Genomic DNA, 25,259 nt, shown 5'->3' with positions numbered 1-25,259 from the left:
TCAATTCCTCGCAAAAGGCAGTACCCGTAAAAAGACTTAGATGACATAGGCAGCGATTGAACCCAAGACCTCTGGCATGACAGTCCATCGCACTAACCATCATGCCACGGATACTACTATTTATGTGTGTCAAAAAAAAATTTAATAATAAAATTAAAGGATAGTTTAAGGAATTTAAAGGCAACTTAGTATAAATTTGATGATCTCTTATTCAAGGTTTCTTCTTAAGAACCTGAATATTTGGGGGGGAGATATCGATATCAAATAAATTTTGTTATACAGATAATAAGGCAGAAAGATGCAGAAAGGGCTCTCAAGAAAATTGCGTGGGTGGTTTTTTTTACCATAGCAGTTTAAAAAAAAGGTAAACATTTTGGTTAAACCTAAATATCTTACGAACCAAAAACGCTAGAGACTTGAATTAAATTTTATATAATATACTGTAACGTGATCTCAAAGAAGTATATTTTTTGAAAAAAATCTATCTAACGGTTTTTTTCTAAATCAAAAAAACTGAAGAAAAAAAATTTATCACCTCCTAAATTTAACGACTAACATATGATTTCATCTCCAAAACAATTTTGAGCAACGGAAAATAATGTTTTTGAAATCTGATAAAATTTTGAGAAAAATTGAATTGACAGTTTTTTTTATAAAAAATAAAAATCTAAAAAAACATTACTCAAAGTTCGTAAAAATTAAAGATCGATTCAAATATCTTTTCAAAAACTTAAAATTTAGGCTTCAAGCTTATTTTATCTTATAAGAAATATTGTTTTAAGCATTCTGAAAGATGTTGAGAAAAATCGAATTGACAGTTTTTTTACAAAAAATAAAAACCTTAAAAAAAAATTAATAAAAGTTGGTAAAAATTGATTTTCGACTCAAATATCTTTTCAAATCTTTGAGATATTGGCTTTAATTTACTTTTATCTTTCAAAAAATATTGTTTTCAACATTTAATAAAATTTTGAGAAAAATCGAATTGACAGTTTTTTTTATAAAAAATTAAAAACCGAACAAAAATTAACAAAAGTTGGTAAAAATTGAATATGGATTCAAATATCTTTTCAAAAACTTGAAATTTAGACTTCAAACTTATTTTATCTTATAAGAAATATTGTTTTAAGCATTCTGAAAGATGTTGAGAAAAATCGAATTGACATTTTTTTTACAAAAAATAAAAACCTTAAAAAAAATTTATAAAAAATGGTAAAAAATGATTTTCGACTCAAATATCTTTTCAAAAATTGTAGATATTGGCTTTTAACTACTTTTATCTTTCAAAAAATATTGTTGTTAACATTTAATAAAATTTTGAAAAAAATCGAATTGATAGTTTTTGTAGAAAAAATTAAATACCTAAAAAAAATTTAACAAAAGTTGGTAAAAATTGATTTTCGACTCAAATATCTTTTCAAAACTATAAAATATTGGCTTCAAACTAATTTTATCTTATAGAAAATATTGTTTTCAACATTCGATAGAATTTTGAAGAAAATCGAATTAACGGTTTTCTTACAAAAAATAAAACTCTAAAAAAAACAATACTAAAACTTGGTAAAAATTTACTTTCGACTCAAATAGCTTTTCAAAAATTAAAAATATTGGTTTCAAACTTATTTTATTTTACAGAAAATATTGTTTTCGATATTCAGTGATTTTTATATAAAAATCCAGTAGTCTGTTTTTTCATAAAAAATAAAATCTACAAAAAATAGTACGCAAATTTGGTAAAAATTGATACGAGTACATATAGACAAACTTTTAAGCAAGAAAAATCGACAGACGGGATGGGAAGTTATCAGTGTGGGTGGCATCCCAGCCTCTTTTTTTCTTTTATTTCGTTAGAGTATTTGCTTCCGGCAATTTAAAAGAAGTTACCTAAGAACACTGATTAACTTGCCTATGAACTAAATAACACCTAAAAAATAGATTTAACTGCACTCTGTTGCCATAACCTTTAATACGAGAAATGGATTTTGTAGTTAACGGTGCAACTTACCCGCGGTGTAACTTCCCTCTATTAATAAGAAAAGAGACAGCAATAAGAAGTTGTTTTGACCAGACAAAAATTGTGTTACCTGTTCTACTTGTGGCCAATTTAATGAACCGTTATGTAAGCTATTTTCTCTTGTAAGTAAATACATTATGTATTGAATTTTTGAAAAAAAACATGATTTCTTTAAGTTATTAATTTTTGAAATACATAAAGATGGAGGTAGTTTTAGTTGCTAATGTTTTGGCTAATAATATTTAAGCTCTAAGAAACTGCTTAGTAAAAATATTTTTAAATTATAATTAAAAAATTTTATATGCACAAAATTAATTTAAAATGAAAAAAAGCCTCTGACGAGATTCGAAATCATTTTATTAATTAAATGGCATTTAAATTTTTTAAGACACACCTACTTTATTGGTAAATTTTAAATATAAGTATTCTATGTGTAGACAAATTTTTTGGATATAGAATCAAGTTCGTGCGAACCCGTCACGCACTTTATGTTTATAGAAGCTAAGAACTTTGTAAGAAATGCTTCTTAACATTGGTAAAAATTCATTTTCGGCAAAAATATCTCATGATATAGGAAATATTTATGTTACCATTTATTCAACTTTTTAGAAAAACCAAATTCACAATTTTGAAAAAAAAACTTAAACTTATAATAAATGGTTTTCGACTCTAGCATTTTGAGAACATAGAAAGATATTGACTGTAAAACTTATTCATCTTACATGTAGTGTTAATATTTTGTAAAACTTTTAGAAATATCCACAGACTGGAACGAATGGGAAGTCATCAGTGTATATCGCTTTTTAATTCATTAATGAATAAGGTGGCGCAACGATCCATACAGAAGTAGGGCCTAGTGACTTCTGTCAACTATTTAAGGGATGGAGGGGCCTACAGTGTTAATGTCGAATCCGAACGGCTAGCTTGAAAAACCACTTTCCATACTATGTTGCAAGTAAAATCAAAATTAAAGCTGAGTAAATGATTCAAATATTTTCATTCCCAGTCTCAGAGATGATCAAGTGATTAACGTGGCTTTAAGATTTGTTTGATCATAAAGTCTTCAAAATAGAGACTTCACGCTTTACATTTTTTTTGTTTTGTTTTCATTCCGATACGTTCTTTTTTCACAAAGTTACAGCCATTTGAAAACCCGTTAAAATGTTAATATTTTAATATTAATATTAATATTTTAGATAAGTGCATTTGAACCTGTTTAAAAAAAGCTAAATAAGTATACAAAAAATCATCTTTATAAATATCTACGAAGAGGTATACCAGTATGTACCTATACATTTCCTGAGCCAGTTACTGCGACTTTACAATTCAATTCTATTCAATTAATCCAGCATCACCTTATCAAATTAAATAAATAAACAAACACAATATTATGCATTAATCTTTATAATATGTAAACATCGTTTAGAATCGTTAGATGTTTTTGAGATAGATAGTCAAGACTAACCGTTTCATACTGATAAGACAATCATCTTCGTATCTGTAAGCAAATTTGACTCTACGAACTTGATGTCAACAATGAGAAAAATATCAAATCATTGCGATTCCACGCGCACTATTCCCGAAGTCTTGATTCAGTTCAGTGTTATAATTTATTTTCGCTTAAACTCTGCTGATACGGGTACAATATGGAATTTGTTTGCATCGCCGATTTCGAAAAGAAAGCCCAAACAGTTCTTGAGAAGAAAGCCTTGGATTATTATCGTTCTGGAGCTGGTGATCAATATACTTTAAATCGAACCAGAGATGCTTTTCGAAAGTATGTTTAAAAATCGATCGGCTTTAAAAAAATTAACAATTTATTATAAATTAATTTAACAAACAGATTACGTATTCGTCCGAGATTTTTACGAAATGTCTCTAAATTAAATACTGCTACGACAATCTTGGGATGTCAAGTTAAGTGGCCTGTCGGAATTGCACCTACTGCAATGCAACGTATGGCACATCCAGATGGAGAAATTGCCAATGCTCGTGCAGCAGGTCTAGCAGGAAGTGTATTTATTTTGAGCACATTATCAACGACATCTATTGAGGAACTTGCTAAAGGAGCACCGAATACTGATAAATGGTTTCAGCTCTATGTCTACAAAGACAGGTTAGTCATAATGTTGCTAAAAAAGTACCTGAATAATGAAGTACAACAATTATTGTCCTTTCTTAAAGATCTCTTACTGAGAGCCTGGTACGGAGAGCTGAAAAGGCCAACTTCAAGGCATTAGTTCTTACAATCGACGCTCCATTGTTCGGCCAAAGACGTTCTGATATTCGCAATAAATTCGGATTACCTCCTCATTTACAGTAATAAAATATTCGAATTTTATAAACAAAACTTAAAAAATTAAATTTTCTTTAAGGTTGGGTAATTTCTCAGAAGCTGAAACACAAGACGTCAAAAGCTCTGGTAAAGGTTCAGGTATCAATGAATATGTGATGAGTCAATTTGATCCAGAACTCACATGGAAAGACGTAGAATGGCTCGTGAAAATTTCAAAGCTTCCTGTGATTGTTAAAGGAGTTCTCACCCACGAAGATGCGGTATTGGCTAGGGAATTTGGTTGCAAGGGTATCATTGTATCGAACCATGGAGCAAGACAGCTAGATTCAGTACCAGCTTCAATAGAAGCTCTACCAGAAATAGTCAGGGCTGTTGGAAATGATTTGGTAGTAATGATGGATGGTGGAATAATGGAAGGTAATGATGTGCTAAAGGCTTTGGCATTAGGTGCCAAGATGGTGTTTATTGGACGAGCTGCTTTATGGGGTCTAGCTTGTGGTGGACAAAAGGGAGTCGAGGATTTGCTTGCTATTCTTAAGAAAGATTTCGAAGTTGCTATGAGTCTTTCAGGTTGTGTGGACCTAGAAAGCATTCGTCCGAATTTAATAGTTCATGAATCACATTATTCTAAGTTGTAATTTATGTATGTTCATATAATTTTTATCTAGAGGGAGTTTATTTAATAAAATACAAAATAAAAACTATAAAAATTCATATAATTTTAATATAAAAATATTCTCCTATAAACCTAAATAAGTCTTAAAAATGAATAAGACTAAAGACTTGGAACATTTTTTAGACAATAAAAAGTTATCAAAATACAAACAAACTGATCCAATTCATCATTGTGCCTCAAAAAAATTGTTTATTATGCTGATAAGCAGAAAAGAACTTGATACAAAACGTCTGCCATACCCCTAGAGCCAAAGATAAGGCTATCACCTCTAGACAATGAATAAGAAAAAAAGAAGAATCTAATATCATTAAGTATCATATTCCATTGCTTGGCATTTTTAACATCATTTTGTTGTCATCATTTCATAAGTTCACTTTCATCATGGCATTTGTCTGTCTTGCTGATTTTCAGAAGAAAGCTGAGACGATTCTTGAAAAGAGCTCTTTGGAATACTTTCAATCTGGAGCAGGTGATGAATTAACATTAAGTTTGAATAGGGAAGCATTTAAAAGGTAAACTTCGATAATGTTAACCAATAACATGAAACTTTTGTAAGTTCTTGTTTTTCTTTTTACTTCGAGAAAGGTTGCGAATACGCCCAAGGTTCCTTCGGAACATTACTAAACTTAATACGACCACGACAATTCTAGGATGTGAAGTTAAATGGCCTCTTGGAATTTCACCTTGTGCCAACCAACGTTTGGCTCATCCTGACGGAGAAATAGGGACTGCAAGAGCTACTGGAAAAACTGGCGGAATTTTTATTCTAAGTACAGGCTCAAATACGCCAATGGAAGAAGTTGCCAAAGGTGCTCCGGATACACATAAATGGTTTAACCTTTACATTTACAAAGATAGGTAAGATTAATTTCAAAATTATGGAATCTTTAATATTTATTTTATGTTCTGTGACAGACTTTTGACGGAGAGTCTAGTTCGCAGAGCTGAAAAATCCAACTACAAAGCCATAGTTCTTACAATAGATTCTCAAATTTCTGGCCAACGTCGCGCAGATATTCGAAATAAATTCAGTTTGCCACCAAATTTAAGGTGAGTCCATGAGGGAACCAAATTTAACATCAATCTACATCAACAATATTTTTTTACAGTTTTGCAAATTTCTCAGATTCAAAAGCAAGTACAGTTAAAAGCTCAGGAGCCGGCTCTGGCCTCAGTGAATACTTTTCCAGTCTATTCGATCCGACAATTACATGGAAAGACGTTGAATGGCTAGTGAAGATGACAAATCTTCCGATCATTGTGAAAGGAGTTCTCACTCGTGAAGATGCCATATTGGCTAAAGAATTCGGTTGTAAGGGAATAATTGTATCGAATCATGGAGCAAGGCAGTTAGATTCGGTGCCAGCAACGATTGAAGCACTTCCGGAAATTGTTGATGCTGTCGGAAATGATTTGCCTGTAATGATGGATGGTGGAATCATGGATGGAAACGATATGTTAAAAGCCTTAGCATTGGGTGCTAAAATGGTTTTTATAGGTCGAGCAGCTGTTTGGGGTCTTGCGTGTAATGGGCAAAAGGGCGTGGAGGAAATGTTATCAATTTTGAAAAAAGACTTTGAAGTTGTAATGAGTCTTTCAGGGTGTCTCAATTTGAAGAGCATTCAGCCAAATTTGGTGGCCCATGAATCAACTTATGCTAAGTTATAAGGAAAATAATATATTTTTTTGTAAATGTTAAGTTACTGTTAGTTTTATTTTTGGATTTAAATTCATTAATTCTGAAGTTTTTTATCCAGCTTTAACAGTTTGAGTTCAAAAACATAGCAAAGATATTGCACAGCTGCCTTCCTATTAATGGGCAGGTTCAGATGACATAAGAGACTTGAAAGTTAGGCAAGTTTCTTGTATCTTATTGAACAGCTGCCAAAAAAATTCCTTCCAATTAAAGCAACTTTAATGGAAAGTTGACTGGAAAGTTAGTCAAGAAAAATCTTCCTAACTTTTAAGTCAAGTCTACTTCTATCAAAGTGACAGTTGATCATGTTTTTTCATTCAACTGAAAGCTGAACTTTATTACTCTATGATTTATTTATTTTCTGCACAGCTTAATTTAATGTTTTGTGTAAAAAGTTTTCTTGGCAATTTGGAAAATAATTAAGAAATATTTATTAACAGTACAAAATACAAATCGTGATGGACTTGTAGCTTGCCTAAGGAGTGTTGTGTAGACAATAATTTGTTTTGTACTTTTTGTACTATGAACTTAAAGCAAAGGTTTGCGAAGCCAATTTCTGAATTTGAAACTCATGGAAGTTGAAAAACTAACCAATTGCTTTGGTCAAAATATACGTTCAAAGAATGAAGTTGATGGCAAATGAAGTCGCTTATTTTGCCTGAACCTGCCCAATGCAAATTTATTGGAAAGTTGACTGGAAAATAAGAAAACAAGAAAAATCTCAATAACTAACAAGTCAAGTCTACTCATGTCAAAATGACAATTGATCATATTTTTTATTCAACTAAAAGCTGAACTTTTTTGATTTATTTATTTTCTGCATATTTCCGTTTAAGTTTTTTGTAAAAAGGTTACTTGTCAAATTGGAAAAGAAACAAATAATATTCCTTTGCAATGAAAAATAAAAATCGTAATGGACTTGTAGCCTACCTGAGGAGTGTTTTGTAAGCAGTAATGTTATTGGTAGTTTTTGTGCGATGAACTGAAGGTAGAAATTAGTGAAAAAAATTCTGAGTTTGAAATTTATGAAACTTAAAAAAAACTAACTTGATAAAAATTTACCATTAAAGAAGGCAGTTGACTACAAATGTAGTCACATGGAGGTCATCCCATGTGATGGCTTCAAAAAATCGTGTTTTTCCTAAATTGCTAGTTTAATATATCTAGAATACGTGAGTAAAGGGATTTTTCAAAATTCGAAATCGGTTTTAAGATACAGCTGGTCCATGGAAAAATATGGGGTAAAGTATCTTACATACAGATAGTTGAAATTGCTAGCTACTTATCATTTATAATCTTTAATAAAGGTTTTGAAAGTACATAATTTCGGTTATGGGCCGCGAAGCCCATACTTATGTTGAGAAACGTGATGGAAAAGCGAATCTCACTTTCTGAGCGGCGCGTTATTAATGCCGTTAAACAAGCCAGAATTGATTAAAGAGTTGAACAGTCTGCTTTGAAAGAGTTTCAAAAAGAAGCTTAAGGAACACTCTATGAACCAGGCATCGCCGATTGAAAGGTTCGTTGATATTTTCATAGTTAAGAGGACTTGAAACTTTAAACGAGTTTTTCTCAAAACTGTGCTTTTCAAACTTTCCTTCATCGTGTCTCAAAAACGGCTTGACTGAATGACTTGAAATTTGATGGATTATTGGATTCAGCACATGTAAACGCATGGAATGAACTATCGACAAGCGAAAATTCCAAAATTCGTGACTTTTTTTTCAAAATTCTCCCAAAAGTCCAATTTTTGGTTTATTCATTTGAAAATAATTCATTCCATGCTTTAAGACTTGAAATTTGATGGGTTATTGGAGTCAGCACATGCAAACGCATGGAATGAACTATCGACAAGCGAACATTCTAAAATTCGTGACTTTTTTTCAAATGTCTCCCAAAAGTCCAATTTTTGGTATATTCATTTGAAAATAATTTATTCCATGTATTTAGGCTCACAGATCAAAACGCCGTTTAATTTTTTTGTTTTAGATAAGCCAATCAGCCGGAATATTGGAGGAAGTGCAAGCCCATTTATTCGAGTTGGAGTTGTTCACACCGGTGTAACTGGTGTTCTTTACAATATTTTTAATTCAAATTTTATATTTATACTGTCGAACTATGTTAATAAATAGTGGGAAAAAGATTAAAATATGAAACTTCAAAATCTGTATTATCAGTGTTCTTAAAATGGTGTCTTCCTTTTATTTATAATGAAACAAAATTAACATTACACGATTTTTTCAGTACTGAAAGCAAACTTGTTGAAAAAAATTCAATGTAACGTTACCGTAAGACTGTTGCAATGCAAATGTCATCTTGAGCAACATGACGCATTCATTAACCTGTCAAACTGCCTGCAGCATTATCTGTCAAAAAACCAAAACAAACCAAAACTAAAAATAATATTTAAGGTTCTTGGTGCAATTTTTTTTTTTGAAAAACAAAAGTGAAATTACCAACCGATAATGTTAAAATTAAGAAAACTAACAAGCCTTTCAAGAACCTTCCGATATTCTAGTCAGCTTTCACAGAAAAACCCAATTGAGTCAACTGGCAATCAAACTAAAAGCTCCCAACAAAATGCATCGGAATTTTCTCGCATTTCGAAGGCACACACAACAAAGCTGGGTGATTCTTTTGGAATTCAGGTAAGGAATAGTTTCTAAAAATTCTCTGTCTTTCTAAAGTAGTTGTCATCACTCAATTAGGGTTGGATTCAGAATATTCGCCGAATGAAAATGAATTTATTCCTCGACGTAAATGATGGATCTACAGCTGAAAAATTTCAAGTGGTTGTGCCAAGAAATGACCAAACAAAATCTCTTTCACCTGGTTGTTCGGTTAGTATAAGTGGAGTTATACAAACTGCACCCAATGGACATAATGAACTTCATGCAAACGAAGTCAATGTTATAGGTTTGAGCACAATACAATTATAAGTACGCGAGTTCCATTTGAAGAAATCTTCTTTCCAGGTGACTCATCGCTACAGGATGGCTATCCCTTTGTACCAAAACAACAACATCCTCCTGAATATGTGAGGGAATATCTGCATTTCCGTTCACGAGTCGACTACATAGCTGCCCAGATGAGAGTTCGTCATAGAGCTGCTAAGGCAATTCATGATTTCATGGATGAACAAGGCCTAATCCAGATTCACACCCCTATTTTGACCACAAATGACTGCGAAGGAGCTGGAGAAGTAAGTAAAGCTGGCTTTTAGAGTTTTTCTGAATATCCTGTTTTTTTAGACTTTTGTAGTGAAGCCAGATAATGAGAAACTCTTGAAAGAAATGTCCCGTGATGGAATCCCTTTGGACGAAAGTTACTTTGATCAAAAAGTTTTCCTAAGCGTTTCTGGTCAACTCCACCTTGAAGCTGCCACATATGGCCTGGGCGGTACATACACATTTTCTCCTGCCTTTCGAGCCGAAAACTGCAAGTCTCCCCTGCATCTGTCCGAGTTCTATATGCTAGAAGCTGAATTAGCATTTCTGTCAACAGTGGAAGAGTTGACAAAATTCATTGAGACAATGGTAAAGGCGGTGAGTCAAGACATCATGGACAAGAGCTCTCAGGACATCCACCATTGCCAGAAGAAAGCATCTGCCGATGTTGATCTCTCCTGGTTGAATAGGAGTTGGACAACTTTGTCCTATGACGAAGCATTCACCATCATCAGTGATAATAAATCGAAATTCAAAACAGCTCTCAAGGCTAACGAGGGTTTCTCCAAGGAGCAGGAGCTCTTCCTAGTAAATCACCTCAAAAGTCCTCTCTTTGTCGTCGATTGGCCGGCCGATCAAAAGCCCTTCTACATGAGACAGTCCAAAAAAGATAGTTCCAAAGTACATGCGTTAGATCTCCTCATGCCGTCAGTGGGTGAACTCTGCGGAGGTAGTCTGAGAGAAGACAACTACGAGCTCCTAAAGGAGAAAGCTCCTCCAGGACTGCAGTGGTACGTGGATCTAAGGAAATATGGCGCTATACCCACAGGAGGCTTTGGCCTTGGATTTGAACGATTCCTTCAACTGCTGACTGGAGTGAAAAACATCCGTGATGTGATTCCCTATCCCCGATACCCACATTCGTGCAAAATGTAAATTAAAACGAAAACCAATTAATTTTGTATCTTATTTATTTTCTCACGCCGCCGGCCTGCAAGCCACCATATAAACAGGATAGAGGCCCTTGGGGAATCCTTGTTGTCGTGAAACTTTTACGATTTTAAAACCAGCTTTTCGGAGGATGTTTTCGAAGGTATTCAATGGCCGAGTCATCGATGAGTCCTCTTCATCTGGTTCGACTTTCCCAGATGTAGTCACGTTGTCCTTCATCACGAAGTAGCCACCTTTTGCTAAGCCCGTTTTGACTCGTTTATAAAACTCCAGCAGATCATCATCGGGCAGATGCCCCAGAACCCACTGGCTCCAAATCAGATCGTATTTTCCTTCCTCGGGTGTGAACTTCTGCAATCCCATGTTATATATCTTCCCAAGCTTCTCACTCTTACAATAGTCCTTGGCAGTTTTAGCGAAGTGTTCATCCTGTTCGACTAAGTCGACTTTTGCGAACAGAGGCATCAGTAGGTTCTTGGAGACTCGACCAATGCCTGCTCCACAGTCGAGAGCGTTCTGTTGTCCAGGTATTTTCAGTTCCTTTATGAATTGTTTCGATCCACTGACATCGGCTGCACTTATGTGTCCCAATCCACCGAGCATACCATTGACTGTTGCTGGTATCTCGGACCAGTATTTCTGAGCTTTCCCATAGAATTCTTTGCCACTACCAGCAGCGGTTGCGGTTGTTCCATTGGAGACTGTCGTCGTTGTTGTTGAAGAGGCTGATGATGATGATGAGTCGTTGTTTTGTAATTCAACAGATCCAATGGCCTTTGCGAGGATTTCTTCAGAATATTGTTGTTCCATATTTACAATTTGAGTCGTTTTTTTCTTTTTGTTGATTATGTTGAAATATTTATTTATAATTAATTAGGAAAATGCTATTTTGGAAAAATTTTGTACTACGAGTTTTTTTTCAGGAAAAATCTGAACAGCAAACTTCAACTCTGACGTTGGTGTTTTGACAACAAAAGGGCACGTTCGAAGTTGAAGTCAAATTTGATCATTAAATAGACCTGTTGATTTTTTTAAATTGGTGGTGTTTGATTCAAATTTCACTCTCCACCCATCAAAATTTAGGAACTTAGGAGCTTTGAAAGACAATCGCATATTAACGAATGTTTTTTTAAAGCATGTGGTTTTCAACTTGGCAATCGTTTTGGGGCGACTTTCCATTACCGCAGCACAAATTTCCTTCTATTTTTTTTTGTTTTAAATATTAAGGTGAGGAAACATCTTTAAGTCATAGAAAAAAATATTTTCTTTTTCGGACTTAACCCTACTTTTTTTGTATTGCTTTTTTTGAGCCTAAAACAAATTTGTTTTAATTGATAGCACGACGTACTAACAGCTAGGTGGTAAAGGGGGACATGCTGCCCCCATGCTTAGGCTCACTATAGGATTGTGGGTGGGTGCGAGTTTGGGTATATGCAAAGTACTTTTTGCATTTGAACAGGAAAATCTAAGAAATCACACAAATAAAAAGAAATCAACCATTTTTGTGAGTCTGTCCAATTACTGGCATATGCTGATGCTCGGCCCAAAAGTCTTCGAATCCACACCCAGGACAGCGCAGTAGAGGAAGACCGCGGATCAGGTGGTGCGCACAAGTGGAAGGTGACCTCACCCAACTATGAGTGCGAAACTGGAGACATCAAGCTAGGGACCAAGCTTGATGGAGAAGTTTGTTGGGTGAGGCCCTAGTTGACACAGGACTGTAGCGCAACCTTAAGTAAGTAAGTTACCATTTTTGTGTGTTTTGTATGTAAAAAAGGGAACTTTGAAAATTAATTAAAAATAGAAATAAATGTTTCCTCGCTCTAAAATTGTTATAGTTATTATATATTTGCACATATCTATCAAATAAAAAACCGCGTGTCGAAATTCGTGCTGTGGTAATGGAAAGTTGAGCCATCGTTTGTTTGGAGTTGGTCTCTTTGACAGCTGTCACTTGAATAATGATCAGTTTTGTTTGTATTTAATAATAAATAGACTTATGCCCAATTTCATAAACAGCTTTTAAATATTTAACAGGATTTTAAACTGTAAACTGGGATATTTTGGTTTCACCAAGCGTTTTTAAAGTAAACAAGCTTTTAAACACCTTTTAAAACTAAATGCCCATTTTTGGCTCACTAAATTTTAAAAGTGTCATTAAAAAATGAATATGACAGATTGACGGCTGATGTTTTGTTTTGTAAAATTTGTTTTCTGAATATTTGGAGATACAGAATGAATAGGTAAACAAATTCAATTCATTACTATTTATAATATCATTTTTATGATTTTAATTATTAATTAGAATATTAGATTGGTCATCTTCATCTGACGAAGAAGAACATATAGTTATTCGCCGTTCAAGAGTATTCCGCATTCACAAGAATCCATTTTCAGACTATGATGATATTGACTTGTTTTTGATTTTGAAGTAGTTTATACTGTTGTATTTTGCGATTCTTGTCATTTATTTCAACATATAATGCTTTCTCTTTTTTTCTCACACAATTCGGTTAATAGAAAGAAAAAAGGAGTTTTATTTGAACAGGGTTGTGAAGAGGACTCTATTTTAACAAAAATATCCCTGAAATTTCCCATTTTAAGCTTGGTGAAACTGACAAAATTTGAAGGCCTGATAAAATTTAAAAAGCTTTTAGATAAAAGTGCTTTTAGTGTTTCTTTATGAAGCGGGCATTAATCTTCAACAACGTTTCAAAATCGTACAAACCGGCCAACGAAATAATCAATTTGTTGAAGAAAACCTTTGGTGAGACCATTATATCGCGTAATCGTGAGGCTAGGCGTGACCTTTGAGACCGTGCGATTGAACACCGGTGAACTATATTTTGTCTGGTTATGTGAAGTTGCTTGTCAACGCCGATAAGCCCAAGACGATTGACGCCTTGTAAGAAAATATTGTCGAGTTGTTGTTAACACAATTACTGCAAAAAGTTTTCGGAGATTGTGAATCCCGGAATATTCGAGCCAGCTGTGGTGATCGCTTACCCGAACTCATTTTTAAAACATAATGAAAAACCCTTATATTTATATTTTTTATTTCTGCTTTTGCTTATATGTATGTACACACATTATATTTATAATTTATTTTACTTTGTTCTAGTTATATTTTTTCAAATCTGTTGATATTTTCATATCGTAGATAAATAAATAAATAATAGACCTTAATCCTTGTCCATAACATTGATCTTTGAAGGTTTCTTCTTGGAAACCACATGTCACTTAGAAATTACCATATATTTATTTGCAAAGTGGCTGAAATTTAACTTGCATTTTAAAAACCTTGTACCCGTGGCATGACTGTCATGCCAGAGGTCTTGGGTTCGATCCCAGCCTACGCCATCTAAAAATTAGCCGTTCAGATTTGGCATTTATAAACTGTAGGTCCCCTCCATTCCTAACAATATAACTCGCACGCAGGAATAGTTCAGAGTTGTAAGTCACTATTCAAAATTCAAAAGCATTCGTATAGAATTTACGAAAAGCTATAAATAAATAATACAAATTTTACTTTTCAGTTTGCTTTGAAATAAACGGATATATGTTCCCAGGTTACCAAACAGACTAAGGTTATGTCTACTACTTTGTATTCAAACAAACCTCCCAATCGAGTATCGAAAATGTCGCATGCAAACAGCCGTATGTCATTATAGTTTATCTGTCAATTCAATAAACAAAAGTTTTTTGTTTCGCATTCGCATTCACTGCCGGTATCTCATTTTAATGTCGCCCCTTTTTTAATTATATTTTCATTCAGTTATTTAAACAATTAAGAAATGTTAAAAATAATTATAGTTGCTTTATTAATAAACAGTATAAATGGCGAAGAAGTTGAAGTGGAAGTTGATCCATCTGGATATCTTATGTATTGTCCCTGCATGGGTAAGAAAATCTTTGAATGAAAGTTTGACCCGATTCTTGTCCGCTAATTAAATTATCTGCTTTTGTGTTCAAAAAAAAGGTCGCTTTGGCAACCAGGCTGACCACTTCTTAGGCGCTCTGGCCTTCTCGAAAGCTCTTAATCGAACATTAGTTCTTCCACCATGGGTTGAATACCGAAAAGGGGAATTACGCTCGGTACAAATTTCCTTCGATGAGTACTTCCAAGTGGAACCACTTCAGAAGTACCACAGAGTGATTCTGATGCACGAATTCATGAAAAATGTTGCAGACAAACTTTGGCCTGAAACTGAACGCACTTCGTTCTGTTACATTGAGCGAAAGAGCTTGAATAAACAGATAACCAAAAAAGATTGCCACGCTAAGGATGGTAATCCTTTCGGTCCATTCTGGGACACCTACAAAATAGATTTTAAGAAGTCCGAATTCTTTGGACCATTGCACTTCGATGTACATCACAGTAACGTCGCTTCCAAGTGGGCGGATAAGTATAATCCTGAAGAATGGCCAGTGATCGCTTTCACAGGTGCCCCAGCCAGTTTTCCACTACAAACAGAGAACCGTGAATTGCAAAAATACGTGGTTTGGAGCACTAAATATCGGAACATGGCTAAGCAGTTCATTAAGACCGAACTTCCCAAAGGTGCCTTCATAGGGGTACATTTGAGGAATGGCATTGACTGGGTGCGAGCTTGTGAGCACGTCAAAAACAGCCAGCAACTATTTGCCTCCCCGCAATGTTTGGGCTACAACAACGAGAAGGGTGAACTATTCCCCGAACTGTGTATGCCCCCAAAGGAGGTTATCATCAAACAACTGAAGAGACTCATCAAACAGGTCAAACAAACTCACAAAAACAACGAAGTGAGATCAATATTCGTTGCTTCGGATAGCAATCATATGATTTCTGAGCTGAATACAGCTCTCGCAAGGATGAATATCACTGCTCATAAGGTTTCAAATGACAATCCGCATTTAGATTTGGCCATTTTGGGTTTGTCAAATCATTTTATTGGCAATTGCATTTCGTCGTATTCGGCATTTGTTAAACGTGAACGAGACGTTATGGGCTTTCCGTCGTACTTCTGGGCATTCCCCAAGGAGAAGGAACGTCATCATACAGCTAAGCATGAAGAATTGTAGATAGATTCTTTTCTTTTTTGTATTCGACTTTCTTAGGATTCTCATTTTCAGGAAGATAGATTAAGATTCAAGAATTTACTAGACATAGTTTATTTGTAGTTTTAAGAAGTAATAAAAATAAGATTCAAACAATGGTTTCTTTCTTCAAGGATTATGACTAGGTATGCTGTCACAACTTATGTAAGTGATAAGATAAAAATGATCTCCTGCAACAGCACGTTCTAAATCAGTTAACGATTCATTTGGAGGTTTTGTAAAAAATGAAAATGTTTAGCATGTTCAAAAAGAAAGATCAACTTGTAGACTTGATTTTTGAAATGGTTTTGAGTAATTGCAAAAAACATTGCAGCGTTTTTGGAGTGTGTTCGCCTGTTTATTTTAAGCTGTCCAAAACACTAGCGGCGCGTTCTGTGATAATTAAGGCATGGTTAAAGAGAACGCGGGATGACCAGAATTCGCAGCTGCCTTCCGCGTTCTGATACTTCTAACAGCCTTGAACCAGTTCTAAAAGTCAAGGCACATGTTATTTCTTTGATTTTGTAATCAATTGTAACAAAAAACAATTCAGCACACGAATCAAAAATAAATTCCAGTGTTCAGTAAAAATTAAGAATTTTTGTGAAGAATTTTGAGTTTTTCCTGAACTTGAAGGTTTTTCTTTTCCTTGTTTTTTTTTTCTTTCTGTTTCCAGGTATGACCGTTGCGTGCTTTTGTAAAAATCTACAACAGTGACGTTCCATTTGAGTCCTCTCGCCTTGATCGCGTTCTGTTTGAACAACAATGTATAATTCAACAGAAGACAGAGAACGCGAGAGGCAAAATTCTTTCCCGTCCCGTCAGACCACGTTTCAAATCAAATGGGGTGGCGCAACAGTCCGTTGTGAACCAGGGCCTAGTGATTTACAACTCTCAACCATTCCTGTGTGCGAGTACTGTTGTCAGCAATGGAAGGGACCTACAATTTAAGGCCGAATCCGAACGGCTAGTTTGAGAAAGCACTTTTTCATGACAAGAATTACTCTTGAAGGATTTCTCAATTCCTCGCAAGAGGCAGTACCCGCGAAAATTATTTTTTTTTTTTTTTTTAATTAAGGTCTCACAGGCAGGGATTGAACCCAAGACCCCTTGCATGACAGTCCAACGCACTTTTTTTTTTTTTTTCTTCTAATTCATTTTTATTTATTCAATCTTAAACCTATCTTAAAGCTAGACAAAAATTCATAAAACTAGCCTAATTATCCATAACTTACAACTAACTTAATGGTCCCATACGGACACTCTAAGTTAAACTATAACACTTAAAACTAATGCCTTTCGGCCCTAAGATCTATTTTACTTCATTTAAATTTTATTTCATTTATTTTTGTATTTATTAGAAAATTTGAACAAAAAACTAATATCAATATCCTTTTTTTATTTATTTTTACTTACAAACTACTTAAAGTTAGGTCCTTAAATAAAACTTAAAACTAACTTAAACTACCTATTCTACCTATAAACTACTTAAAACTAGAACAACCACAGCAGCAAATCTAACGTTTTTTGATTTTATATTTTAGTGTCTTTTTTGTGTTTTTTTTTTTTTTTTTTTTTTTATTCCATGTTTTTTTTTTTTTTTTTCTTTGATTTTTTTTGTTTTTAATTTTCTTTTGTTTTTTTTTTCTTTTTATTTTTTAATTTTTTTTGTATTTTTTTTTTTTTTGTGCCACCATGCCTATTCTACTTAAAACTAAACCCTAAAACTATAAAACAAGTATGTAAGCCGGCCAAGGCTTAAACCCCATCCCGACTACCCATTATCAAGTGCCGATTGAAGCCACCGAAACTGGTTCTCCTGCTTCACCCTATCAGTTCGGTCCCGTTCGGACACAGCCCTACTGAACCGAAGGAGCTCTGCTCCGCCTTGTGCCATGACGTTCCGATTGTACAGGAGTCGCCTATCCACGGTTCTTCGTCTGACGTGGTAGATTAACGGGACTGCCAATCTATCCTGTATCAGACCGCATTTGTCTAAAAAGAGGAATGCCTCTGGTGAAATGAAGCCGCTCAAGCGTGCACTCTCTAAATACTCGTCGTTCGGATAGAACGCCCCGAAAATTAAATTGTTGGTCGAAGACATAGCTCTTGCAATGTGACCTCGAACGAGTTTTATCACGAAATTGTCAATTCTGTTGATTCGAGCCCCGTTGTACAGGACCTCGTTGGAATAATAATGCACATAAGAAGATTCGGCTGTTCGATATAAGCCGGTACAGCGTCGTAAACACTGCCGCTCGAACACCCGAAACTTCTCCATCTGGGAAGGGGCAACGTTGAACCACACAGGACAACCATACACGATCATTGGCCGTATGAGGGCCATGTAGCAAATTACCTTCACTCTGGGTTCAAGCCGACTGCTAAAAAACAGCCGTTTCGTCAGAGCGAAGGCTCCTCTGGCCCTGGTCAGAGCAGCATTTATATGTCTGTCGAAATATAAATACTGATCTAACCAGATACCGAGGTACTTCACTACACTTTTGCTCGCTAATGGCTGCCCGTGAAGATCAACGATGACCATCTTGCGCCAGTTCTTACACGTATCCCTCGTGGCCCTAGCCAACGGAGTCCGGAACAGAATTGTCTCTGACTTCTGGACATTTATTTTCAGTTTCCAGTCGTCGCAATATCGCTGAATCTTGTCGAAATCACGCTGCAAGAGAATTCTAATGACCTCAACCTTTCGGGCCGTTCTGTACGCAATTAGATCGTCGGCGTACGCAATTGCCTTTGTAAGACTACCTATCAGATCGCTGGTGTAAATGCTGAAGAGAATCGGCGAATTCACCGCTCCCTGTTGAAGACCATTTTTAATTGAGAATGTTGTGGTAGAAGTTACATTGCCACTTTTGACAACAAACTTTCTACCGTTAAGCATATCATAAATTATATACAACAATGGCTTGCTTATGCCAAGCCTGCTCAGTTTTAGGTAAAGACCCTCTAACCATACGGTGTCAAAGGCCTTTTCCAAATCAACCAGGACAGCACCTGTGCATTGTTGTTTTGATTTATTCCATTGGATATCAGAAACGAGTTTAGACGCAGCATGAATTGTGTCATGACCCGCCTTGAACCCGAACTGTTTATCCGGAATTATTTTGTTGTCCACAGCCCACTTAGTCAGAGCCCTATTAATGATCTTTTCGAAAACTTTGCTGATGCTCGGAAGAAGACTTATCGACCGAAGATTTGACGGGTTGGAGTTGTCCTTTCCCTTTTTCGGGAGAGGATGAACCACAGCGGTCTTCCAATGCACTGGATAATATGCATTATTCAGTGCATTGTTGAAGAGTGTGGTGTAAATGTCAATTGCTTCCGTCGGTAAATGTCTTAGTACAACGTTGGATATGCCATCGACACCTGCTGACTTTTTATTTTTTATTGAATTGAAGATGAGTTGAAGCTCAACCTTCGTCACTAACAAGGGACTTGGTCCCGTTTGCTCGGCGATTATGGCATTTGCCAAGGAATCGTCATTGAACCACATGAAACCGCGGTTCTCAGATCGCCAATGTGTGATATCATTACGGAGGTAAAAGTGATTAAGTAGGGCTCTGTTTTCCAGGTCGTGGTTGGGGCGAATGCTAACATTCACCTTGTACACTTGTTGGAAAGCAGCTCCCACCGCCTCCACTTTTTCCTTCGGATCTTCAATTATGTAAAAGTCATCGTCAAAGATGGCTTCCTCTGGATCTATTTGCGCAGTCATGAGTACGTCTCTGTTCTCTTCAGTTCTTTGGAGTTTAAGACACGGAAGGTCATTATCGTTTTTCTTCCTGAATATCTTGTTGATTTTGGGGAACATACTAGGGTCACTCGAATTAACTGACCGGATCTTGCGGTCCCAGTACTTGTTAATTGATAGCCTGTAGTTCTCCTTAATCAACAGATTGACATTTTTTATCGATGACTTCAGTGTCCTAACCTCCAAGTCGTGTGGGTCTGTAAGTCGTCTGTACAAGTTTTTGAGTCTTGTCAGTAAGCCACTCTTGTGCTTTCGCAGTGCGTCAATTGTCGCGTTTCTGTAAGCGTCCATTTGGTCCCGTTCTTTGTACTTTGGAATTGTCCTTTCCATTGTTCGTTTTATTGTTTCGTCCATCTGTTGTAAATGTTGGTCAATTTCTGTATTTGTCAGGTTTCTGTTGTTTGGTGGGGCTATGTCACTCGAACGAAGTTCTCTCGCTAAGGCGTTGGTGAAACGAGGCCAACGCATCTTACTGTAATTGTAAGAGTGCGTTGCAACGTATTCCTCCAACTCCACGTGTTCGTTCGGAATCTGCATTACAGCAGCCAGTCCGCAGTGATCACTGTCGTACTCGACTGTCTGTAAGCAGTTTCGCGGGTGATTACCCACTTTGTCTGTAACTGTCAGTCTGGTGTCGTACAGCAAAAGGTCCAGAAAGGAGCCGCTTCTTGGATACGATGGCCTTTCAGTAGCCAGCAGGTCGACGCCATATTCAACGCTGTAAAGATTCATCAAATTAAAAAGATGATTACCTCTGGGATTACTATGTTGATTTCCCCAATCTTCATGTTTTGCGTTCAAATCACCGGCCAAGATGAAATAGTTTTCTTCCAAGCTCAGTTTCAGTTCCCTAAAAAGAATCTCGAGTTCTGAAGCAAAGTAAGTAACCTGCGGAGCTCCAGCCGCATAAGCCGCAATCATATACATCCGCTTCCCTTGAGTGAGAGAGATGCATACAACGCAAACTTCTAGCGTCTTGAGCTTTCGCAATTCATTGTTGTATATGACTTTATAATTAATGCCTTTTCGTATAAAGAGAGCGACACCACCCCCTTGAGTGGAGTCGGGCCGGTCTCTTCTTACGATATTGTAATTTTTATGAGTCAATTTGTGTTTGTGGTTTAGCTTAGTTTCGCTAGCCATAAACACATCGGGACTGTAGTCTGTCAACAATTGGAACATATTGGCTCTTCGTTCAATCCTAATCAGTGAATTTACATTCACAGCTAGGACTTTAAGGCGCGTCTCCGGCAGCGCGCCCATTATGATCTAAATTGCGCCAGGCCAGGCAACAAAGAGTAGAGATGATCTACCCTTTTGCCTTGCTCCTTTATCTGACTTTGCAGTCCTGTTAGTTGACCTTGAATACTCAACAACAAGGCTACAATGTCAGGCTGCACCTCTGGTGCCTTAGGCACAGGGGCCTTTGGGGCAACCGTTGGTGGAGCCTGTCTCGTGTTCCCATTCCCTGACACCATTTGGGCGTAGGAAAATTTGGGATCTACGAATTTTTGTGTTGGAGCCTGTCGACTTTTTTCGGCTTTTTGACTGGCCTGTTTCTGTTTCATTTGTTGGACCTTAGGGCAACCCCTATAGTTAGCGGGGTGCCCTTGGTTTCCACAAAGGACACACTTGAGCAGGGTCAAATCCTCAACCCGCTCATTCCCCAGCTTGCACTCTCCTTCTTTGTGGGTTTCTCCGCACCTCACACAACGCAACTGCATATTGCAGTTGGCATTGGCATGGCCAAACCTCTGGCACTTCGTACATTGTAGAATGTCGTCGTGCCTTTTTAATGTCTCCCAGCGTACAGCTTGATTGTCGAGAGATTTGATTCCCTTGACACTATTAACACTGCTTTGGGGCGATAATGTTACGAGGAACATTGGCAGCCTATAACCCCCTCGTCTGGACTTCACCGTAGTGAAAGGCTTGACCCCGATAAAATCGAGATCGTCACTAGCTTTTTGGCGGAGCTCAGCTAAGAGCTCCTCCGGTTCCGTGTAGGAACTTATGCCCTTCAGAAGGACCGTCTTAAATTTCTCACATTTGGGCGTGAAGCTGAAGAACTCAGCTGTGGCCTCTTTTAATAACTCTTTCACTAGCTTGTATTCGGCCAGTGAGAAGCACTGCACCGAATACCGCCTTTCTTTTTCGTTCAAAATATTAAGTAAAAAATTCCCCTTAGTGGCCGACTTACATACCTGTTTCAAGTCCTGCAGGTCAACCTGATAGGTTCTAATTGGTGGCACCTTCTCCTTGGGCTGTGGTTGTTTCTGGTGTTGCTGCTGCTGTTTTTGCTGCTGCTGTTTCGGCTGCTGCTGTTTCTGCTGCTGCTGTTGTTGTTGCTGCTGCTGCTGTTTCTGCTGCTGTTGTTTTAGCTGTTGTTGTTGCTGCTGTTTGGCCTTAGCCGACGTCGATGGGCCCTCAGCAATTGGGCCTGTCGCTGCTGCTGGCTTCTTTTTATTTTGCTCCGCTCCTGTGTTTTTGGGAGCGGGCTTGGGTGGTGGTTGTTTTTGCTGCTGTGGTTGTTGTTTTTGTTGCAGTTGGCGTTGCGCTGCCACTTGCTGCCGGCGCGCTTCCTGCTTAAGCTTAAGTTGACTGAGGAGTGGCTCTATTTCCTCCTTTAGTTTTTTTAGGCTTTCTTCAAATTTACTGATGGCGGCCTGTTTAGTTTGCAGTGCCTCCATCAGTTGATTCTCTTCTTGGAGGATTTGGTCCACCTCCCCCTCCAACGATTTATTTGTTGGCGGTTCTGGCTCCGATAGGATCTTGTTCCTATATTTCGGTGACCTAAACTGCCCTTCTCCACCCTCTGAGACGTAATCTGGGCTTCCAGAGTCGTCACTCTCCGATGTTTCGTGCTCTGACGTCACACCTTTCGTCTTTTCTTCCATTTTTTTTTTATTAGCGTTCCGCTTAGCTGGATTGGTTCGCTTTACCAAATTGGGAGATTGCCTCTTTCTCTTAACAATGGCCCATTGGTCCGTTGACTGGTCTGATGTTGTTTCGGTGATTTTTTGTACCGCTGCTTGCGCCACAGTAACATCACCTGATGTATTGGCAGAGGTATCTTTCGATACCCCTGCTTTCCTCTCCTTCTCCATTTGCTTTTTTTCCCAATCTATAAAATCTACGATTTCACGATTGTGAAAAAAAGCTTCAAGATTTCTAGTGCACTCCGCACGGGATTCGAACCCACGACCCTTGGAGTTGTGTTCGGACGCCACCTCTACTAGGCTACCGATTAGTTGTTGAAAATGTGGCTTACTGCCTTCTTAAAAGGAAAACCCTACAAATGCACTTTTTAATTTTAAATTAACTATAAATCACTTGTAAACACTTGCTATCTCTTTGGAAGTCAAAGAACGACTGACAGTCCAACGCACTAACCATCATGCCACGGGTCAGACCACGTTTGACCAGGCCTTAAAGCATCGACAAATGTTGGCTTTTCACAAGGTTTTAGCTTTATTTTTAGAATGTGCTAATATGTCAAAGGCGTTCTCACTACGAAATAGTTCATATTGGAATTGTCATTTAATGCCTCATTTTGACGTGTCCTCATTATTTCTCGTGCCGACTTCTATATAAAAATAGATAAGATAAGATTGAATGTGTAATATAAAAACTGTCAGTATTATTTGAACTCATTTGATAGATGTAACCATTGTTGACTAAGCCAATCACTCCGTTTTGTCCTTGGAGGGCCTTCGACATTTCAAAAAGGTTCACATAATTAAATCGAACCTCCTTATTCCATGAGGCAATATGGCTCGATGGCGTATGGCGAGGTTAATGCGATTACTCATGAGGAAGCATTACATGAAAATGAAAAGAAGCATTTACCTTCAGATTACTTTTGTGGTTATTTTTGTTTTGCCGCTGTGATTTATTCATACATTCCGTAGTTTTAAGTTGATAATGCTTGTATTTTTTACCTGACATTCGAAGTTTCATTAAATTATATGAACGGGCAGTTTCAGACAACGTAAGGTACTTCATTAGCAGTCAACTGAGTTCTTTGAACGTACATTTTGACCAAGGCAAGGTAACTAGTTAGTTGTTCAAGTGTCTTACATTTCAAACTGAAAATTTTACTTCAGAAACCTATAGTTAATCGTGCAAAAACTACCAAAAACAGCATTGTCCTTGAAACACTACTCAGGAAAGCTACAAGTTCATCAAGGTTTGTATTATCAAGAAATTCTACTTATCTCTTTTCAAATTTGACACAAAAAATAAAGTTAAGCTCTAGTTGAATATGCAACTGTCATTCTGGCATAAGTTGACTTGACTTAATAGTTAGGAAGATTTTACTTGACTGACTTTCCAGTAAACTTTCCAATAAAATCGCCTTAGTGGGAAGGCCATTTTTTAGCAGCTAAAAACTTATCTTACTTTCAAGCCCCTTATGTCGACTGAACCTGCCAAATGTTTGCCATTTAAAATGGATCATCATAAAGCGCTCCATACACGTTGGAGCGAAATGGAACCAAGCGGATTCAAAATCCACCATGTGTGGGAAAATTGATACGGTTCGGTTTAGCTTTGTCGATCCATTTGGATTTTCAGCAATTCACAATCAGTGAGCCCGAGCCAAGGCTTCATGCCTCTGTTGTGTATGACTAGCTTTATAAAATTTGCAATTCTTACAAAAAGTAAAAAGTTCAAAACACGCGCATGAAATGCTTGTTTTCTTAAAAACTATCAGATCTTGTGTATTATTAAATATAGTTTTTGCAAAAAAAAAACTATTTTTATTGAAAAACTTACTCTATGTAGTTGCCTCATGTAGGCGCTTACATTGGAAATTTTAGGCTACGTAATTTACGATGTCTTCATTTTGTCTTTTATCCACTCATCATCATTAAATTATAAATTCTGCTTTGTTTGTATTTTTTAAAGTAGTAACCTCAAAACAAAAAGAAACAGATTTTGCTATAGCAAACTCTAGGGGCACAATTTACCAACATGCGCAGCCTGGCCTTCACTGGACCTAAAGCGCTCTAAAGTTTGTTTGTTTTGTTAACTTATTAGCTCATATTAGCTCCCTAATAGATGTCCTTTCGGGACACTGTCTTATAGGCAGACACGTCAAATTACTTCTGCAGGAGCTTTATGGACGAGGGAGAAGAGGAAACAATCTCTCACCTTCTCTGCACTAGCCCTGCTCTTTCACTAAGACGTAAACTTCATCTAAGAGAATATTCTTTTGATAATCCCAGTGAACTATAGCTAAAAAGGATATCAAATATCTCCTCGCTTTATAAAAAGCTCAAAATGGTTCGACTAGTGGGAAGTAATTCTTTAGATTCATGTGGTATCACAGTGGGAGTTCTCTTTTGGCCTTAGTGTGTGGATTTCGAATCCGCAGCCACTTTAACCTAACCTAACATAACCTCAAAGAAGATGGGATTTTTTAGACCTCAAAAAAGCCTCCACAAAAACGACCAATGTGGACACCGTCAAAATTGGAAATAAAGCAATATTCACATGAGCGCAACCAACGAACGACGAATGAATTACAAAATGTGAGTTTATATACGTTTAAAGACATATTTCCACACAAATTCTTAACAAAACGATAGCAATATAGTTTCTATTTGAT

General features: G+C 36.7%; 5 protein-coding genes across 5 annotated transcripts; 4 read left to right on the top strand and 1 right to left on the bottom strand.

Moving 5' to 3' along the window:
* The first annotated feature begins 3,575 nt into the window (after window positions 1-3,575).
* On the top strand, window positions 3,576-5,029 carry LOC129942388 (2-Hydroxyacid oxidase 1-like). Its single transcript, XM_056051295.1, has 4 exons — window positions 3,576-3,791; window positions 3,858-4,130; window positions 4,199-4,333; window positions 4,390-5,029. The coding sequence occupies exons 1-4, from the start codon at window positions 3,661-3,663 to the stop codon at window positions 4,946-4,948; spliced, it is 1,098 nt and encodes a 365-aa protein (XP_055907270.1). The 5' UTR covers window positions 3,576-3,660; the 3' UTR covers window positions 4,949-5,029.
* Window positions 5,030-5,074: 45 nt separating this feature from the next.
* LOC129942387 (2-Hydroxyacid oxidase 1-like) lies at window positions 5,075-6,655 on the top strand. Its single transcript, XM_056051294.1, has 4 exons — window positions 5,075-5,498; window positions 5,572-5,844; window positions 5,902-6,036; window positions 6,096-6,655. The coding sequence occupies exons 1-4, from the start codon at window positions 5,368-5,370 to the stop codon at window positions 6,652-6,654; spliced, it is 1,098 nt and encodes a 365-aa protein (XP_055907269.1). The 5' UTR covers window positions 5,075-5,367; the 3' UTR covers window position 6,655.
* A 2,299-nt stretch (window positions 6,656-8,954) lies between these two features.
* On the top strand, window positions 8,955-10,806 carry LOC129941096 (probable asparagine--tRNA ligase, mitochondrial). Its single transcript, XM_056049644.1, has 4 exons — window positions 8,955-9,330; window positions 9,391-9,598; window positions 9,658-9,884; window positions 9,934-10,806. Exons 1-4 carry the CDS (start codon window positions 9,148-9,150, stop codon window positions 10,783-10,785), a joined length of 1,470 nt encoding a protein of 489 aa, XP_055905619.1. The 5' UTR covers window positions 8,955-9,147; the 3' UTR covers window positions 10,786-10,806.
* Window positions 10,803-11,762, bottom strand: LOC129941097 (alpha N-terminal protein methyltransferase 1). The gene has a single exon (XM_056049645.1). The coding sequence runs from the start codon at window positions 11,608-11,610 to the stop codon at window positions 10,828-10,830; it is 783 nt and encodes a 260-aa protein (XP_055905620.1). The 5' UTR covers window positions 11,611-11,762; the 3' UTR covers window positions 10,803-10,827.
* Window positions 11,763-14,500: 2,738 nt separating this feature from the next.
* Window positions 14,501-15,993, top strand: LOC129938983 (GDP-fucose protein O-fucosyltransferase 1). The gene is made up of 2 exons (XM_056046828.1): window positions 14,501-14,700; window positions 14,780-15,993. The coding sequence occupies exons 1-2, from the start codon at window positions 14,595-14,597 to the stop codon at window positions 15,859-15,861; spliced, it is 1,188 nt and encodes a 395-aa protein (XP_055902803.1). The 5' UTR covers window positions 14,501-14,594; the 3' UTR covers window positions 15,862-15,993.
* The last annotated feature ends 9,266 nt before the right edge of the window (window positions 15,994-25,259 follow it).

The sequence above is a fragment of the Eupeodes corollae genome, chromosome 1 (genome assembly GCF_945859685.1).
Source record: "Eupeodes corollae chromosome 1, idEupCoro1.1, whole genome shotgun sequence".
In the NCBI taxonomy this organism is placed as follows: Eukaryota; Metazoa; Arthropoda; class Insecta; order Diptera; family Syrphidae; genus Eupeodes; species Eupeodes corollae.
Note: the sequence above shows the minus strand (reverse complement) of the source record. Positions and strands in the feature narration are given on the sequence as shown.

Excerpts from the sequence above, each read along its gene's own strand:
- LOC129942388 (XM_056051295.1), top strand. The coding sequence starts at position 3,661 with ATGGAATTTGTTTGCATCGCCGATTTCGAAAAGAAAGCCCAAACAGTT. Across the intron at positions 3,792-3,857 it reads ACCAGAGATGCTTTTCGAAA|ATTACGTATTCGTCCGAGAT; the intron begins GTATGTTTAAAA and ends TTTAACAAACAG. Across the intron at positions 4,334-4,389 it reads GGATTACCTCCTCATTTACA|GTTGGGTAATTTCTCAGAAG; the intron begins GTAATAAAATAT and ends ATTTTCTTTAAG.
- LOC129942387 (XM_056051294.1), top strand. The coding sequence starts at position 5,368 with ATGGCATTTGTCTGTCTTGCTGATTTTCAGAAGAAAGCTGAGACGATT. Across the intron at positions 5,499-5,571 it reads AATAGGGAAGCATTTAAAAG|GTTGCGAATACGCCCAAGGT; the intron begins GTAAACTTCGAT and ends ACTTCGAGAAAG. Across the intron at positions 6,037-6,095 it reads AGTTTGCCACCAAATTTAAG|TTTTGCAAATTTCTCAGATT; the intron begins GTGAGTCCATGA and ends ATTTTTTTACAG.
- LOC129941096 (XM_056049644.1), top strand. The coding sequence starts at position 9,148 with ATGTTAAAATTAAGAAAACTAACAAGCCTTTCAAGAACCTTCCGATAT. Across the intron at positions 9,331-9,390 it reads GTGATTCTTTTGGAATTCAG|GGTTGGATTCAGAATATTCG; the intron begins GTAAGGAATAGT and ends TCACTCAATTAG. Across the intron at positions 9,885-9,933 it reads ACTGCGAAGGAGCTGGAGAA|ACTTTTGTAGTGAAGCCAGA; the intron begins GTAAGTAAAGCT and ends CTGTTTTTTTAG.
- LOC129941097 (XM_056049645.1), bottom strand. The coding sequence starts at position 11,610 with ATGGAACAACAATATTCTGAAGAAATCCTCGCAAAGGCCATTGGATCT.
- LOC129938983 (XM_056046828.1), top strand. The coding sequence starts at position 14,595 with ATGTTAAAAATAATTATAGTTGCTTTATTAATAAACAGTATAAATGGC. Across the intron at positions 14,701-14,779 it reads TATGTATTGTCCCTGCATGG|GTCGCTTTGGCAACCAGGCT; the intron begins GTAAGAAAATCT and ends TTCAAAAAAAAG.